Source organism: Notolepis coatsorum (assembly GCF_963971535.1).
Source record: "Notolepis coatsorum genome assembly, chromosome: 9".
NCBI lineage: Eukaryota > Metazoa > Chordata > Actinopteri > Aulopiformes > Paralepididae > Notolepis > Notolepis coatsorum.
Genome location: NC_140173.1, coordinates 23,147,263 through 23,165,943, shown reverse-complemented (window position 1 = coordinate 23,165,943; position 18,681 = coordinate 23,147,263). Strand labels below are relative to the sequence as shown.

Here is an 18,681-nt window from a genome sequence, read left to right as displayed (position 1 = left end):
ACAATTTCCAGCTATTACAATTTCCAGCCATTACTACTAGGGGTGCACCGATATGCAAATTTGCCACCGATACCGATTGTTCAACTAACACAATCGGCCGATACCGATTTTTTTATTTATTTTTTTTTATAAACTACTGTGTATGTGCACGCGCGCCCTTTTGGCGGTGCGTGACATGAAAAGGCTAATGGCGGTGCTATGGTGGTGTTTTACTAATAAATATAATCCGTTTCTTAGCCTATGCATGTAATTCTCATTTTGTTCTTTCGTGTGGTGAAGTATTTTATTTGTTGCAATTTGAGTAAAATGATTGGAGTTACCAACATTTTCGTTAATAACTGCTGCTTATTGATATAGCTGGTTAATTGTTGTGTGCTCGCTAAGGCGAGGATAATGTTTACTTGTATTGTATGACTCATGAGCATTATAAAATACATGGCATGGTGAATACAGGTGCAGCTCAATAAATTAGAATATCGTGGAAAAGTCAGTATATTTCACTGTATTATTGATGCAGTCATTTGTGCACTGCAAAAGGAGCCCTAACCAAGTGTACTGAGTGAACATACATGAACATACTTAGTTTTCAGAAGGCTGACATTTCTATATACAAAAGAAAAATACATCTATTTTATTTTTAATTTTTTTATTGGTGATACAGACTTTTGGGCTTTCATGAGCTGTAAGACATAATCATCCAAATTCAAACAAATGAAGGCTAGTTGAAATATTTCACTTTGTGTGTAATGAATCTAATCTACGGGAGTTTCGCTTTTTGAATTGAATTACTGAAATAAAATAACTTTTCCACGATATTCTAATTTATTGAGCTGCACCTGTAAATCCATAAACATATTTCTTGATGTTTCCTTTTTTTTAAGTAAGTAAAGAGGCCTATGTTCATATCGGTGAGCACGATTTGTAACACAAGAGACGTGTAGCCTATTTATTTATTTAATATTTTATTTATTCATTTTATTATTATTATTTAATTTGTTGCCATGCCTAAAATAATAGCAGAATTCAGTGTTTCTCGTCAGGCGCAAAAAGGAACATCATCTCAGCTGTGAGTGTGCGCACGCTTCTCAAGGCTGCAAAAAGGAACTTTAAGGAAGTAAGGAACATAATCTTTTGTCAGAAAAATCAAGGCAGCTCTCTGAATGTAACGTTATTTATATTTCAACGAAAGAAAAGCGGGGGTGTCTGAAATATCTACGGTACCGTGCTGTTTTTCTTGTACACAAAACAAATACGAAGACAATGTCTGCTGTATGGGCGCATTTCACGGTGTCAGAAAAAGAAAACGGGCGCTATGCTATTTGCAACAAATGCTCCATTGATATTTCAAGGGGAGGCACCTCAAGCAGGGATTTTAATGCATCAAATCTGATCAACCATTTAAAATCAAGACACGTGGAAGATTACATTGAGTATCTGAAAGCCACATTGGCACTGGCTACTACGAAAGTGCAACGCAAGTCCTCGACTCAGTGTCTGTTAACACACTCATTCGAGCGCAGCCAAAAGTTAGATAGGGACAGTGCCAAAGCTAAAGGTATCACTAAGAAGGTGATGGAGTTTATCGCACTAGATGACCAACCCTTCTCCGTTGTGGAAGACGTGGAGTACATTGAGCCCCGGTACACACTGCCAAGTCGGCGTTATTTCGCTGACGTCGGTCTACCCGACATCTACAATGTTGTGGCCACACACATTCACGAGCTACTGGCCCTTGATGTGCACGCCATTAGCTTCACAACTGATATATGGAGTTCCGATGTCAGTCCCATGAGCATGCTTAGCCTCACCGCCCAATGGGTAGACAAAGACTTGAAAGTGGTGTTGCATTCGCAGGAGTTTACAGGGTCCCACACAGCAACAGCAATCTCCGCAGCATTCGATAAGATGTTTGCCACGTGGAAAATCGACAAATCACAGGTGCATGCTGTTTTTTCTTTTTTTCTTCTTCTTCCCTCCATTTTTCCTCCGATTTTCTCCCATCCCAATGTTAGTCGTATGCCAATTCCCAATCCCCTTCCTGGTTGCTGCGCACTTACCCCCCACAGTCAGATCATCTGGGAGAGTGGAGGCTATCACGTGCTTCCTCCGACACACGTCCAGCCAATCAACCGCTTCTTTTCACCTGGCAGCGCGGATCCTCCATGAGAGGGCGTAGCGTGTGGAAGGATCACACTATCCCACTCGGGTCCTATCTGCGCTTAGCAGGCGCCCCGACCGAACTGTAGGAGTCGCTGTTTACAACGACCCGGACCCACCCCGCCAGCTTCTCCCACCCTCTAATACAGCCAATTGTATTAGTGTCAACGGCCAGCCAAGCTGGTGACAACCCCGGAGCTGTGAGCTGGATTCAAGCTGGATTCGAACAGGCGAATCCAGCTCACAGCTCCGGGGTTGGTGACGAACGCAATCTCCGCTACGCCACCTAGCCGCATAGGTGCATGCTGTTGTGAGAGATAATGCCAAGAATATGTCTGAAGCGATGAAGGACAGTGGACTCACCAGTTTTGGGTGCATGGCACATACTCTCCAGCTGGCAGTCCACGAGGCGGTACTGAGTCAGAGGAGCATCTCGGATGTGGTCGCAATAGGCAGAAAAATAGTCGGTCACTTTAAGCATTCCCCACTCGCGTACTCACGCCTACATGCCCTGCAGAAGACAGGCCAGTTGGGTCCAATAAAACGGCTCCAGCAAGATGTTTCCACGCGCTGGAACAGTACTTTTTATATGCTGCAAAGCCTTCTAGAACAGAAGCGCACACTCGCTGCATATTCTGCAGATTATGACCTCCCCGCAACTATCAATGCGCACCAGTGGGGATTGGTTGAAAACGTCCTCACACTTCTCTCTCCGTTTGAACAACTGACAAGAGAAATTAGCGCATCTGAGGCGTCGGCTGCTGACGTCATTCCATCCGTGAGGGCCCTGAGACGCCTTCTGAGCAAGGACGTTGACACAGACCATGGTGTCAAAACCACAAAGACCACACTGCTAGAGGCTATAAATAAACGCTTTGATCAAGATCAAATAGAGTTTGACCCCATCTACAGTATTGCAACCGCACTGGATCCTAGATATAAGGACCGCTACTTTGATGGGGATGCAAAACTACGTGTATTAGTAGACCTAATTCATGCACTGCCTGGTGATGACGAAGTGCATAATACAGAGGCAGCTGGCAGCCCACAGCAGAAAAGGGCACGACGGACGAGGCACGGCCCACTCTGCACGACATGTTCCATGAGATTTTGGAGGAGAGTGGGCCAGAAAGGCCACGCTCAAGCGCATTGCAGCAACTGGATGGGTATCTTGCAGAGGTCTCCATTCCCAGAAATGAGAGTGCACTTGAATATTGGAGCAATAATCACGGCCGTTTCCCTGTACTTGCACAGATGGCACGCAGATACCTATCTGCCCCATGCACCAGCGTGGACAGCGAGCGGCTGTTCAGTGCTGCGTCTCATGTTATAGATGAGAAGAGAAACAGACTGAGCTGCGACAAAGCAGAGCTGCTTCTATTTATAAAGAAAAACATGCCGCTTTTTCTTAAGAATCGGAAGTAGGCTAAAACAACGTGCGAAGCCGCTCTAAACATCTCTCACTTTAATGTTCCTTTTACAATGTGACGTGTTCTATTCATTTCTCAGTTATTGAATACACGTGTATTCTTTGTTGCAATGTTAAATATATTGGCTATATATTTATATATCTGTGCTGTGCTTGATTGAGAAGTTTGTTACCGAATATAATGTTCGAATCAGCACTAGGCCTGTTGCGTTATTGAGTGCTGATTCTCGCGTTGCAGAGAATATTCATGGTATGGAATGCCATACATATATTTCTTGATGTTTCCTTTCCTTTTTTAAGTAAGTAAAGAGGCCAGTAAGTAAAGAGGCATATGTTCTCAGTGAGCATAATTTGGTGTAACACAAAAAGAGAGACTTGTATTATTATTTATTTAATATTTTATTTATTCATTTTATTATTATTTTATTTGTTGACATGCCTAAAAGTCAAGCATAGGGCTAAAACGTTTTCTTAAAAACAATAATATATTGTTTTGTTATATGAAAGAATGTTATAATAAAAGGAAAGCTTTTCTATACATGATTTGTCTGATTGATTGAAAACTTTATTAACAGATTGCAGAATGGGTACAGTACAGCTTAATACAACTGCTAAGACTCTAAGACTGGAGGATGAAGACCAGCCAAATACTTTCAGCTTGTTTACATAAGGGTCCTCTATTTTCAATTCATCAAAACATTTAGAGCAGCGGTTCCCAATTTTATTTTTGTATATACTCACTGGCTTTCATAACCTTACAGACTAACTTCTTGTCTTGCTCAAGACTTGATTATGACTTATGAGTTTTAATAAGAGCACCATCTCTCTCAACCAAAGCAATGCATGGTGACGGCAACAGAACAATCTTTATTGACAGTCGAATCTGCCAATTACGTCACACCGCTATCGATACATCGATGTAATTATCAACAATCGAATCGGATCGATGCGATGTAATAAGATCGATTCATATCGATACTCTTATTTTGAAAATCCTGTGGCGAGTCTCATATCCGCCCAAGAACAACAGCAGTAGCTCCGTGTGTGTAGATGTTACAGCATAGCATTCTCCCTTTCTGTGTGTGTGTGTGTGCGCGCGTCTTTGGAAAGACCAGATGAGGTCAGAGGAGTTTGATGTTTAAATGTTATTTAAACATAAACAATATAATACATAATAAATGTAGGCCTATACATGATCATGCAACATCAACAAATTGTTGTAGGAACGGTTTGGGAGAGGGAGGTTGTGAGTTTTGAGTTCCAAAAAATGTAGCTTAAAGTTTAAAGCTCAATATATAAAAACGTGGCACTTTACAGTGAACAGGTCTATTTGTATTAAAAACAATAGATTGATTTTCCTTTAAATGTCTGGAAGAGCTCAAAAATACAAATGTCAAATGATATTTTCATTACCTTTTTTTTGTTGATCTAAATGTTACTGATTGTGTTAACACTTTCAGCGCCACGCCTGGTTTTCCGTTTTACCGCTTGAATGCCACCATCGGCGCCAATGTTAACGTTAATATCGCCTAATCTATGTTTTAAATTATGGCTATGTGTCTAATCTGCCCATCGCATTATCAAAGACTATTTTCCAGTCAGTGCTGTGAAGGCAGATTGTTTTTTTATCGCGTCGTTGCCGTTTCAGAGCAGTTAGAAAAGCCCCTGTTTTGATATAAAAAACAGCTCATTCTGGAGCATTCTATGAAAATCGTCTTTTAGTGGAATATTCCACAACGTTGATATTCGTCGGCCTTTTTATGAATCGTTTTCAAATAAACGCTAGATGATCAATATTATACGTGCACGCACGCACATTACGGCCGCGCACTGATAATCGCTCCGTTGATTTGCTCACGGACTTTTACAGTGAAACCGAAAGAAGACATTTCACAAAACAGCTTATAACTTCATCAAACTTACTCTGATTATCCTACCACTGATAACATAGAGTCCTTACCTGACATCAGATGGTATCCAACTGGTATATTCCAATTCCTGATCACCATTCGAAAAAATCGATACGTGTATGGATCCAACGCGATACAGTAGAACTCCATGATCCGCGGGGATCTGAGGCTCCAGAATGAACTCTGGTAACCCCGGCTGGATCAGTGAACTGGAAAATGTGGAGTACCGGATTTTTTCCCCCATTCATTTTCATTGAGTCCATTCCAAAATCACTTATGTCATCTGGGAGACGACAGGGGGCGCTTTTTTCCACAGTGATCGTCGGCGCCCCTCGGCTATACTCGGGTAGGCTCGGGTGATGCAATAATTTTTCAGATCAAAAAAAAAAAAAAAACGAGAAATCTTGTGAGTGGCTAGCAACCACCTATAAAAAAACACGAGAAATCTCGTGTGTGGCACTGAAAGAGTTAAATGGGCATATGATATCATCTCATATCGATCGCAGGCACCTGAATCTAATCGTATCGTATCGTGAGAGACTTTGTGATATCGGCAAATATCGTATCGTTGTCCAAAGAATCGATATCGTATCATGATGAAACTGGTGATTCCCACCCCTACCGCTAGCACCCACCTCCTGCTGTTCTTACCACCAATCGGCAAGCGTTTATTCGTTTTTTTACTTCCGGCAATGCCGCCATTGATCTGCTTGCGAGAGCACAACAAACTTACCATAGCTAGTACGTTAGCTGCCCGCCGACCAGCGCTCCACAGGATGACCAAACGAGACATAATGATTTTACTGCAGCAAATGTTATAATAAAACAAAGCCTTTCTATACATTTGTCTGATTGAAAACTTTATTAACAGATTGCAGAATGGGTAGTTGGGTACGGAATGAGCAACGGAATGGAACTGAGCTATGAACGGAGTAATGCCTTGCTTACTTGCTATGTTCGGGTAAATAATATGCTGATGTTATTGAACGTGTAACACTAACTATATAACGTTAATGCCACAAAACGAATGCCTTGTTAATCATAAGTAGTAACTTTGATGCAGTAGCTTGTGTGTGTGTGGGGGACTGGGGACGGCAGGCGTTGTGCAGGTAGGTCGCGAGTGAACTTTTTTTGTCTTTTGACGCTACACAAATTGATGGATATTTATCGGCTACTGCCATCGGCACATTCAAGCTTATAGGCCGATTGCAGTCAACAAGGCACTTATCGGCCGATACCGATACCCGACCGATACATCGGTGCACCCCTAATTACTATTTAATGGACCCATGTCCCATTAACTCATTGGATGCCACAGCTTAAGTGCGCCACAGGGCGGTAGAACGCCATCGCTTTAATCAATGGGAGGAGTGGGAGATTTGCGAGTGCTTAAAATATATCTTAAATTATGGCTATGGGTCTAAAACACCCCTCGCTTATCAATGACTTGCTTGCAGTCAACATGTACGAAACGGATTGTTTTTTCATTGGTACATTTCCGCTTTATACCGGTTTGAATACGAGTATAGTTTTGGAGATGTCTAGTAATTACAGAGAAATTCCGCGATAATAGCTCTTTAGTGGAATACACAAAACACGTGTAATTTTTCAGCTGATTTATGAATAGTTTTCAAATAAACGCTAGATTATTGATAGTATATGTGTACTTATGCACGCTAGAGAAGCGAAATCGATTATCAGGTGCCTTGGTCAGCGCTAACGTTACACACACAGACACGCTGCGATGGCGGTGAAAAAAACATCTGATTAACCCAAGACCGGTAAAATAGAGTCCTTACCTCACATCAGATGTTCTGCAAAAAGATTAATCCAATTCCTGATCGCCATTCCAAATATTGATCGCGTTTAATGATCCAACGTTATAGCACCAAAACACATAATCTACCCTTCTCCCAGCCTCGCCAGTGAATGTGATAACACGATACTGCTTGCCCCGGAAGGGAAAACCCCGGACCGGAGTTATTTTCTGATGCACATCCCAGCCAATCCAATCCAATGATGTGCAATACCATCCGGGCGACGATAGGCGGCGGCATTTGCCCTTTGCGAGCTCAGACTCATTCCCAATGATAACGTCAGGCTGGTTGGATGAAAAATGAATGGATATCGCTAATAAAAGAAATAACGATTAAAACACGACTATACTCGTGATTGGCACGCAAGCGATGGCGAGTTAACCCGACTATACTCGTGGTTGGCACTGAATGGGTTAGGATCAAGTATAGTCAATATCTAAACAAATTAACAATGGGCAGATCATTTACAGGGGCTTTTGTAGATGCAGTACAGAATTTTGCCATCCGGACACATGCAATATGAATGTAGAATATAAATTCCACGCCTATACGGCTTTATAGGGTCATGTGAGGCATCATTTGAAAGGCCAGAATCTCGTTGTATTATACTACCATAGTTAAATCTGTAACCCTCTTACATAGAAACTAAATCACCAATTATCTTTCTCTCCTTCCTCTGACACTCTTCTCCATCACTATCTCCCTCCAGATAGCTGTCCTGTCAGGCTTGGGAAGAAACCAAGAGTTCAGTAGGTTTTGTGATCTGCATGGCCTCAGCCAGCTAATCACCCAACCCACACGTGTATGTGAATCAACTCAGACTACCATTGACCTCATTCTGACCTCCGACAAGTCCAAGATCTCAAATAAAGGGGTTATAGCATGTGGGTTAAGTGATCATTATATGATATTCTGTACCCGAAAAAAACTAAAACAAAAGGCTGGCTGCCACAAAACAGTCACATCTAGAGACCTCAAAACCTACTCTAGCGAGGCCTTCAACCTTGAACTGGAGAGTCTGGACTGGTCAGATGAACTCAATGGTACACTGGTTGACGAAACATGGCTTGGTTTCAAAACCAAATTCTCAGCAATACTAAACGACATGGCCCCCCTAAGAACCACCAGGGTAAAAAATCGCATGAAAACCAGAGACAAAAAATGCTCTGAGTTTCGTAAAAGTCAGTCAAAGCTTACTAAAAGCACGAGCAGTGAACTCCAAGCCCATGTGACTGAACTCAAACTAGAAAGAAACAGACTAAGAAACGACGTAAACTCCATGATCAAAACTGCAAAAAAGAATTTCATCAATGACAAAACTGAGGAAAACAAAAACAAACCACGTGAACTTTGGAAATTACTCAATAATCAACTAGGATGCAGTAAAAAACTTAAAACCAGATTCTCAAACATAAACATAAAAACGGACAACACGCTCATCACAGACAAGCTGGATGTAGCCAATTACTTAAACATTTTCTTCACAAACATAGCCACAACACTGGTAAACAAACTACCCTCCCACTCAGGGCTTTATGGGGTAGAACACATAGTAGCTTACTACAAAAACCTAGGGGTCCGCAAGGACGACTTCAAGCTGGAAATGGTAACAACAGATGAGGTACTCAATAAACTGAGCGCCCTCCAACCTAACAAGGCCACTGGCCATGACAACATCCCCTCCAAATTCCTCAGAGACTCAGCAGCCGCCATCACACCAATCATCACACACATAATAAACCTCTCCATAAAACAGGGACACGTCCCCAAGGACTTCAAAATTGCGAGGGTGACCCCTCTGCACAAAAAGGGCAGCAAATTAGACCCAGGCAACTACCGCCCTGTTTCTATTCTCACCTCCATCTCGAAAGTCATGGAAAAAATAGTCTACGAACGGGTCGAAAAGTACCTAGCGGGAAAAAAATCTAATCTACGAATTCCAATCTGGCTTCAGAACATCCCACTCCACTGACGCATGCCTTCTCTATTTGAATGACCACATCAAACAAGAGGTGGACGCAGGCAAATACTGCGGCATGGTCATGCTGGACCTACAAAAGGCCTTTGACACGGTCAATCACTCCATTCTGATTGACAAGCTAAAAGCAATTGGTTTTGATAGTCTATCAGTGAGCTGGATGCAATCCTACCTTGAGGGGAGGGAACAGATGGTGGAGGTAAACGGTACCCTATCCCCCCCCCTCACAGTGAGCTGTGGTGTTCCACAAGGAAGCATACTAGGACCGCTACTGTTCCTAATTTATGCAAATGACATGTCGTCAGCTTGTGACTGCAACTTGTTCCTGTTTGCGGACGACTCAGCCCTGCTGGTCTCTGACAAGAACAAGTTACAGGTTGAAAAAACCCTCAGCTCGGAACTAGGCAGAATCTGCATATGGCTCGCTGATAACAAACTATCATTACACATGGGCAAAACAGAGTCCATTCTCTTCGGTTCAAATAACAAACTCAGCAAGACCGACGGCTTCTCAGTTACAGTGGGTGACAATATTGTCACAAGGAAAGATGAAATTACCTACCTGGGTTCCATCCTAGAGGCTAATCTCTCCTGTGACAAAATGGCATCCAATGTAATAAAAAAAGTCAACCAACGAACTCGATTCTTGTACCGGATCTCCTCTCTGGTAAACAAGAACACCCTGAAGACTCTGGCAGGAGCACTCATTCAGGGGTACTACGACTATGCTTGCACCTCATGGTACCAAAGCACCTCAAAGGCGCTAAAAACAAAATTACAAACATCTCAAAACAAACTGGTCAGACTACTGCTTGACCTTACTCCTAGAACCCACCTCACCCCTGCCCACTTTGACAACCTAGGATGGCTTAGAGTAGACGACAGAGTACAACAACTTGCAATGGGCCTGGTCTACAAGATACACTACACGACCAAGGTACCCATGTACATGTCAAAATACTTCCCAAAGGTCAGTGAATACCACGATCACAACACCAGAGGGAGCTCCACAAATCATGTTAAACCCAGATTCGGCTCAAATAAGGGACTAAACACGTTTCGCAATTATGCCACATCAATGTGGAACGCCCTACCCAAAGCTGTAAAGGAATGTGGATCACTACCCACTTTCAAAACCTCTCTCAAGGGACACCTACGGGAGACTGCAATTCAACACTGGCCCCTGTAAATATCCTAACCCAACCCCCTCCAATGTACAGTAATTTACCTTGTATGGTTTTGTCAATAGTTCAATGTACAATTGTGTTTGTTTGTACAGTGTCTCCTCCCCCCCCCCCCCCTCAATGTACAGTGTTACTTGTTTATACAGTGTGCCCCCCGGCCCCCCCCCCCCCCCCCAACCACCTCCAATGTAAATTACCCAGTATGGTTGTCAATATCCCAATGTACCCAACCCCCCCCACCCAACCTCCTCCAATGTACAGTTTCTACGTCAAATGTATATACTCCCTTTTCTTGACTCCTTCTGTATCACAAACAGTACTGTATTTACAAATCTGGTATGTCATAAATGTATAGATGTAGCAGTACTGACTATCTGTATGTCATGTATGTCATATATGTCTATATGAATTGAAAATGGGGGACCCTGATGGAAACAAGACAAACGTCTTTCTCAGGTCTGCATCCCCTTAACAATTGTATGTATTGAGCCGTACTGTATTGTACCCATTCTGCAATCTGTTAAATAAAGTTTTCATTCATTCATTCATTCAATGTACTATAGGCTACTCTTTTTACATGGATTATGCTAATTAGCTTTAACGATCCTGATTCCTGAGCCTATTTAATTCAAAAGGAAGATTTGATTGATTTAAATATGTTTATAGCCTATATATAAAAAAAAATGTATCGTATCCTGTGCTGGCACAAGCACTACCATAGTGTGGAGAGATAATACATAATAACTCATGGAGATATACTAAAAAGCTATTTATAATTTTTGGCCGGTAAAAATATATCTGGCTGGTAATTTTATCTAAAGCTAAAAAGTTAATTTAGTTTCCTGAATGAAAAACAGCATTTAGCTACAGTATGTATTAGGGGTGGAACGGTTCACAAAATTGACTGTTCGGTTCGTATCACTGTTTTGGGCTAACTGTTTTCGGTTCGGTTCGATATACGTTGTTTTTTATAATAAAACAAAATTTAACACTCAAATCTAAACATGCTTCTCATTTATAAATTTTTTTAAAAAAAATGTACAGTGTTTACAGCCTTAAATTATGTTTGGCACACAAAGACCGAACTGACTGAAAAATATAGGCTACATTTGTCAAAGTATTAACTTAGTGCAAACAAAGACTTTCCTTTCTTTAATATAAACAAAAAAACAATGTCAACAATGTTTAAATTCCCTCATTGTCAGTTCTTAATGGAAAGATTAGTTTTCCGCTTGAAATTAAAGTGCAGTATTTGAAATACAATGACAGGAATATGGCTGGATTTCTTATCAAAGGGAAAAGTCTCACTGTTATTTAAAATAAACAAATTAGAAGGCCATCAATATAAATTGCAGCATACATCAAACTAACACACACACTGTACTTCAAAACAACACTGCTCTGTTCATTCTATTTTTAAAATACGTATATTATCTGTCTACATTTATTTAGACTAACATTATTTAAATATTGAGTGCAACTGTGGTAGGGCTGTCTTAAATACTTCGAAGCTTCGTTCGATGGCACAAGCTTCGAACATTTTTTAAAAAATCGAAGTTTAGAAAAAAAGAATTTTTTTTTAATTTTTTTAACTTCGATTTCTTTTTCTGTTCGAAGCTTGTGCCATCGAAATAACGTGTATCCATTCAACTAGCTGCTGTACTGCTATGGTAGCTAGCCTAGCCGCAATGCTATGGCCGATCCCATTCACGTTAGCATGTAAGCTAACAACAAGAGCTTTAGGTTTAGTCTCTCGCTTTTTGAGAGACATAAACTCTCCGCTCTTGGTGGTACATTGTGTTGATGACTCTGCACCCCCCCTTAACAACTGTTTGTATTGAGCCGTATTGTATTGTACCCATTCTGCAATGTTAAATAACGTTTATCCATTCAACTAGCTGCTGTACTGCTATGGTAGCTAGCCTAGCCGCAATGCTATGGTCGATCCCATTCATGTAAGCTAACAACAACTGGTTTAGTCTCTCTCTTTTCGATTTTCATTTTTTATTTTTATTTTTTACTTCGATTTGTGTGTGTGTGTGTGTGAACAATCCACTTTATTTATAGAGCACATTTAAAAACAACAAAGTTTACCAAAGTGCTGTTCAAGTCCCACAACATAAGATACAAAAATAAATAAGAAATAAAATAAATTTTATTTTATTTTTTATATCGAAGCTTCGAATTAAAATCGAAGCTCGGCCCCGAAGCTTCGATTGCCAAAAAAAGCTTCGAAGGTCAGCCCTAAACTGTGGTGGATTAACGTAATTCGGTGAGTTGGAACTATCTATGGGTTGGCGGGTTCAAAGTAGCCTTAAACTATAGTATAGTGCAGGGGTCGGCAACCTGCAGCTCTTTAGCCAATCAGCTGTGGCTCCCTGGCCACCCCAAAAAAATTAAAAATCTTATTTTGGAGACCAATGTCATACTGTGACACTGAAATAAAAAAATATTTCAACTAAAATATTGTCAACTAAAATATTTCATCAACTAAAATATACAGTACGTCACACCCCGCGCCTCTCCCTGCCATCTGCAAGTGGCTAATCTTGAGTTTTCGACCCCCCAGTAAGCTAACCATGGATGAATCCAAAAAAAGGAAAGTGAGGAAAATAGAGGGTTTAATTCAGCGTGGACAGATTCATTTGCTTTCACGACTAACGATGCAGGCTTACCTGTATGCCTGATATGTGGTGCGAAATTTGCAAACAACGAAAAATTTACTTTTTATTTTATAGATTTTCCACAAATAAGGGAAGGACTCAAATAGAGCTGCATACCGGTAGTTCAGGGTTTTATTTCAAAGTAGGTCTACAGACACCAGTGTGTTGTCTCCTCTTCTGTGTTTTATTTAAAAATAAATAGGTCTACACAGCCAGTCTTTTTTCTCCTCTTCATAAGAGTTTGAGGTTTTCCTTTGTTATAACAGGTAAAAACAGCAATAAAGTCAAAAAATTTCTTTTTGTTGCTTTATAATTCCAATAATGCAACAAACTGTGTGCTATAAGTATAAAGTATAATAAATCGCAAATTACTTTGGGTATGCAATTGTCAGGCGTTTTATGCTAAATGTGGGGTATGCTTTGGGATATATAAAACGTTATACACTGTTATCTTCACTTTAAGGGTAAATAGGTTGTGCGGCTCCCTGAGCATTATATTTTGTGGGAGGGGGGAAAAGTGGCTCTTTTGATAGTAAAGGTTGCTGACCTCTGGTATAGTGTTAGACCTAGTAGTGTAGCCTATAGTGTAAACTAGGCATGTGCCGGTATGACATTTTGAGGGTACGATAACCCTGGGCAAAATTGTCACGGTATTCAGTAGGGCTGAACGATTAATAGATTTTAAATCGAAATCGCAATTTGAAATGATGCAATTAGCTAATCCAAAAAAAAAAAGGCAATATATATATATTTTTTTTATTTAATTTTATAAAATGTATTTAACCAGGAAGTCCCATTGAGATACAAGATCTCCTTTGCAAGTTATTGTTGTAGGAACGGTTTGGGAGAGGGAGGTAAGGGGTTTTAGATTGTGTGTTGTGAAGTTTAGACTTCAGAGAGGGAGAGTAAAGTACAGAAAAAAAGGTACCGTTGGGTACCGGTGTCGACTACACTGTTCTTAAAGGAAAACTCCAACATTTTGGGAAATTAGCTTATTTAACATCTTCCCTGGAGTTAGACAAGAAGATACATACCTTTTTTGTCTGGATAACGGAGCGACTGTTCCCAATGCTAAATGCATGCACAGAGACAAAAAAGGTATGTATCTTCTTGTCTAACTCCAGGGAAGATGTTAAATAAGCTAATTTCCCAAAATGTTGGAGTTTCCCTTTAAACTATAAAACCCAGCTATGTACCATTATAAACCTCTTACATTAAAGCTAAATAAATTCACCAAATCTCTCCTTCCTCTGACACTCTTCTCCATCCAGATAGCTGTCCTGTCAGGCCTGGGAAGAAACCAAGAGGCTTTGATGGAAGAAAAGGTCTCTGCTGTGACCAGTGTGGAAAAAGCTTCAGTACAAAGATGAATCTCAATAAACACCAATGCAATCACACAGGAGAGAAGCCCTACTCCTGTGACCAGTGTGGAAAGAGCTTTAGACAACTGAGTAAACTGCAAAGGCACCAGAGAATCCATACAGGAGTGAAGCCCTACTCCTGTGACCAGTGTGAGAAGAGCTTTAGTCAGCTGAGTAATCTGCAAAGGCACCAGAGAATCCATACAGGAGTAAAGACCTACTCCTGTGACCAGTGTGGAAAGAGCTTTAGTCAATTGAGTAGTCTGCAAACACACCAGAGAATCCATACAGGAGTGAAGCCCTACTCCTGTGACCAGTGTGAGAAGAGCTTTAGTCAACTGGGTAATCTGCAAAAACACCAGAGAATCCATACAGGAGTGAAGCCCTACTCCTGTGACCAGTGTGGGAAGAGCTTTAGTCGGGGAGATTGTCTGCAATTGCACCAGATAATTCACACAGAATTGAAGCCCTACTTTTGTGACCAGTGTGGGAAGAGCTTTAGTCGGGTAGATCGTCTGCAATCACATCAGAGAATTATTCACACAGGAGAGAAGCCCTACTCCTGTGACCAGTGTGGAAAGGGCTTTAGTTCAAAGATGAATCTCAATAAACACCAACGCAATCACACAGGAGAGAAGCCCTACTCCTGTGACCAGTGTGGGAACAGCTTTAGTTTGGTACATAGTCTGCAATCGCACCAGAGAATTCACACAGGAGAGAAGCCCTACTCCTGTGACCAGAGTGGAAAGAGCTTTAGTTCAAAGTGGAATCTCAATAAACACCAACGCCATCACACAGGAGAGAAGCCCTACTCCTGTGACCAGTGTGAGAAAGGCTTCAGTCGACTGGATACTTTGAAATTACACCAGAGAATTCACACAGGAGAGAAGCCCTACTCCTGTGACCAGTGTGAGAAGAGCTTTAGTCGACTGGATAATCTTAAATTACACCAGATAATTCACACAGGATGGAAGGCCTACTTTTGTGACCAGTGTGAGAAGAGCTTTGGTCAACTGCGTCATCTTAAATCACACCAGAGAATTCACACAGGAGAGAAGTAGGGATGGGAATCGAAAACCGGTTCTCGTTGGGAGCCGGTTCCTAATTGTCCGATTCCTGGAATCGCATGCCTCCGTCACTATCGATTCCTCTTTTTTTTGTGACCGACTTTTTATTTTGTCTTTTTTTAAAACAAGTTCAGAGGAAGGACATTCACATCAGCATTTCATATTAATTCACACAGTGGCATAAAAAGTGTCTTTTCAGTATATATTGTCCGTCAGTATATTCATATACTGTGTAGTCTGCCTGTTGCAGTTGTGACAGTCTTTTCCTCCGTTCTGGCGGTCGTGTGGCTGCGAGACAGCCCAGGTCGCTTCTTAACCCCACTCCCAGCCCCCCGGGTTTGCATAAACATTTTAGGAGAGGGGGAAAGCTTGATGCATACATGTATAGGATACTCTTAATTAGAAAAGAAATCATAATTATGTTTGTTAGATAACCAAGTAATAGGGAAAAATACAATACAATTTATAAACAACTACAACAAATTATAGCAGTAAACAGAAAAGGAAAAGATAAATGGAAAAGATAAATGGAAACAACAGCAACATGATTTTTGTTCATTCTCTGGTGTCAAGGTACAAGTGTTCAACCTAGTGGAGTACTGATTTTACCTTCTGGGCCGCAGTAAGTAATATTTGGATCAATTCTGTCCTTGCTCCCTGTGCTCTAGCACTGGATGCCTCTAATCTCAATACTTCGTAGAAGGACAGTTTCCAACGGTAAATATTGAGACTATGGGGTGGTTTCCATCTCATTACGAGCATTTTCTTTGCTGCCGTTAAACCGGCCAGAAACACTCTCTTTTTGTGAGGTGTTAATTTTAGAGATGAATCATCATTTAATAATAAAATGTGTGGCAAACAAGGTATGTTTATCTCCGTTATATTAGTGAGAAATAATGCAACCTTGGCCCAAAAAGCGAGTACTCCTGGACATTCCCACATCATATGTATGTATGTTATGTTCCTATAACTTTTTGCGGACATAAAGCACATAGAGGACTTTGTAATATTTTTATTTGACAGAGTTTCCTGGGTGACAGATAAAATCTTTGTATCATTTTGTAATGAGTTAATTGGTTATTATAATTACGAGAGGTTAGTGGAATATTATCCCATACATTCTGCCAATTTATGCAGGCATTGTAATTCTTTAAATCTATTTTCCAGACTGGTATTACCTGTAGTTCTGTTTAGTTTTCCTTGTATTTTATTATATAACCCAGAAACAAAACCATTTTAACATTTATGCCATTCACTATATTCATTAAAGGGTGACCTGGTAAAGGCTGATTCCATGGGACACCATAAGTGCGCATTGCAGTGCGTAACTGTAAATAAAAAAAGAAGGATGTACTAGGGACATTATAGATTTGTTTGAGCTCTTGAAATGATCTGAGACCGTATTCACTGTATATGTCAGATAGTTTGTGAATACCTTGTCTTTGCCAATTGGGAAATGTAGCTGGTTTCCCTCCCAACAGTAAGAAGTTATCAAAAATAGGGGTATCTATGTGCCATTTTGTGTTCCACTGTCCCGTTTCGGCAATATATTTCCAGACGTAAATTGAATGTGCTATAATTGGGCCGAATTTAGTACGGCAAAAGCTTGGGGATAGACCAGAAAAAGAGTATATCTTTGAATGTATATGGAGATACAATGTGCCTCTCCATATTCACCCATGGTATGTCAGAATCATTATTGAACCATCTTAGCAACGGTCTGAGCATAAAAGAAAAATAGTACTGTTCAAAATTAGGAACAGATAGCCCTCCTGCTTTCCTACTGTTTTGGAGTGTGGAATTGCTGATTCGTGGATGTTGTTCACGCCATATAAATTTGAATACTAGTCCCTGTAGCTTCTCCCAAAATCCTGGAGGTGGCGGTAAATGAATCATGCTTACCAGAAAATTGATCTTAGGGAGAATGTGGGTCTTGACTACTGAAAGCCTGACTGAAAATGGGATTAATAATAGTGACCAACGGTTTAACTCGTCAGATATTACCTTCTTAAGGCTCTTGTAATTTTTTGACACAATTTTGTCAATGGATGTGTATATATCTATACCTAAATATCTGAAACCAGAGCCCACTGGTATTTCTGTATGTAGTTGGGGACTACTTGCTGCTGTATTTAGGGGAAGTAAAATTGATTTATTCAAGTTGATCTTGTAGCCTGAAATAAAACTAAAATGTTTAATAGTGTCTAGGACTACAGGTAGGGACCGTGGTGTATTGTCAAGAAATAATAACAGATCGTCTGCGTACAGACAAATTTTATGGTAGGTGTTATTTACTATTATGGGTTTTATTTCGGCACAATTTCAAATTTTTTGGGCCAAGGGTTCAAGAGATAACGCAAATAATAATGCGGAGGCGGCGCAACCCTGCCTGACGCTACGTCTGATAGGGAAGGGTGTGGAACACTGATTGGATGTGATAACCATGGCCGTTGGATTATGATATAAGATTTTGAGCATATTTATAAATGTGTCTCCAAATGCCATATTCTTCATGGTGTGCCATAAGTACTCCCATTCCAGCCTATCGAAGGCCTTTTCGGCGTCAAGGGACAACACTGCACATGGTGATATTTTTGGAGCTTTGTCAATAATGTGTAACAGTCGTCTTAAATTATCTGATGCAAATCTTTGTTTAACAAATCCAGTTTGGTCTGGGTGGACCAATATTGGCAGTATCGTCTCTAGACCTCGTGCGTGGACCTTGGCATATAATTTTAAGTCTCCATTAAGAAGGGACAATGGACGATAGCACAGATGTTTCCATCTTTTCCTTTTTTCTGTATCAGTGTGATGATTGCTGTACTTATGTCTCTATTAAAACTCCCTTTCATAATGGCTTGTTGGAACATCTCGAGTAGTAATGGACCCAACTCTTTCCAAAAGGTCAAGTACAGCTCCGGTGGGATACCATCGAAACCTGGTGATTTCCCCTGTTTCATTTCTTTCACTGCATCGTAAAGTTCCTCCAGGGTAAAGGGAGAATCCGTTGAGGTTATTTGTTGCTCTGTTAATTTAGGTAGATCCAAGTCTTCAAAAAAGGAGTCTAAATCAGCTTTTGAGAATTGGGCTTCAGATGAATACAATTGTTGATAAA

General features: G+C 40.7%; 1 protein-coding gene across 2 annotated transcripts in view; it reads left to right on the top strand.

The window, feature by feature from the left end:
- LOC311234980 (uncharacterized protein) overlaps positions 1 to 18,342 on the top strand; it is a 44,169-nt gene extending 25,827 nt beyond the window's left edge. For both annotated transcript variants that reach the window (XM_084322292.1, XM_084322291.1), the window contains exon 3: positions 14,410 to 18,342. In XM_084322292.1, coding sequence (XP_084178418.1) covers positions 14,410 to 15,560 — 1,151 coding nt within the window. In that variant the 3' untranslated portion in view covers positions 15,561 to 18,342. The remainder of the gene's footprint in view (positions 1 to 14,409) is intronic.
- The last annotated feature ends 339 nt before the right edge of the window (positions 18,343 to 18,681 follow it).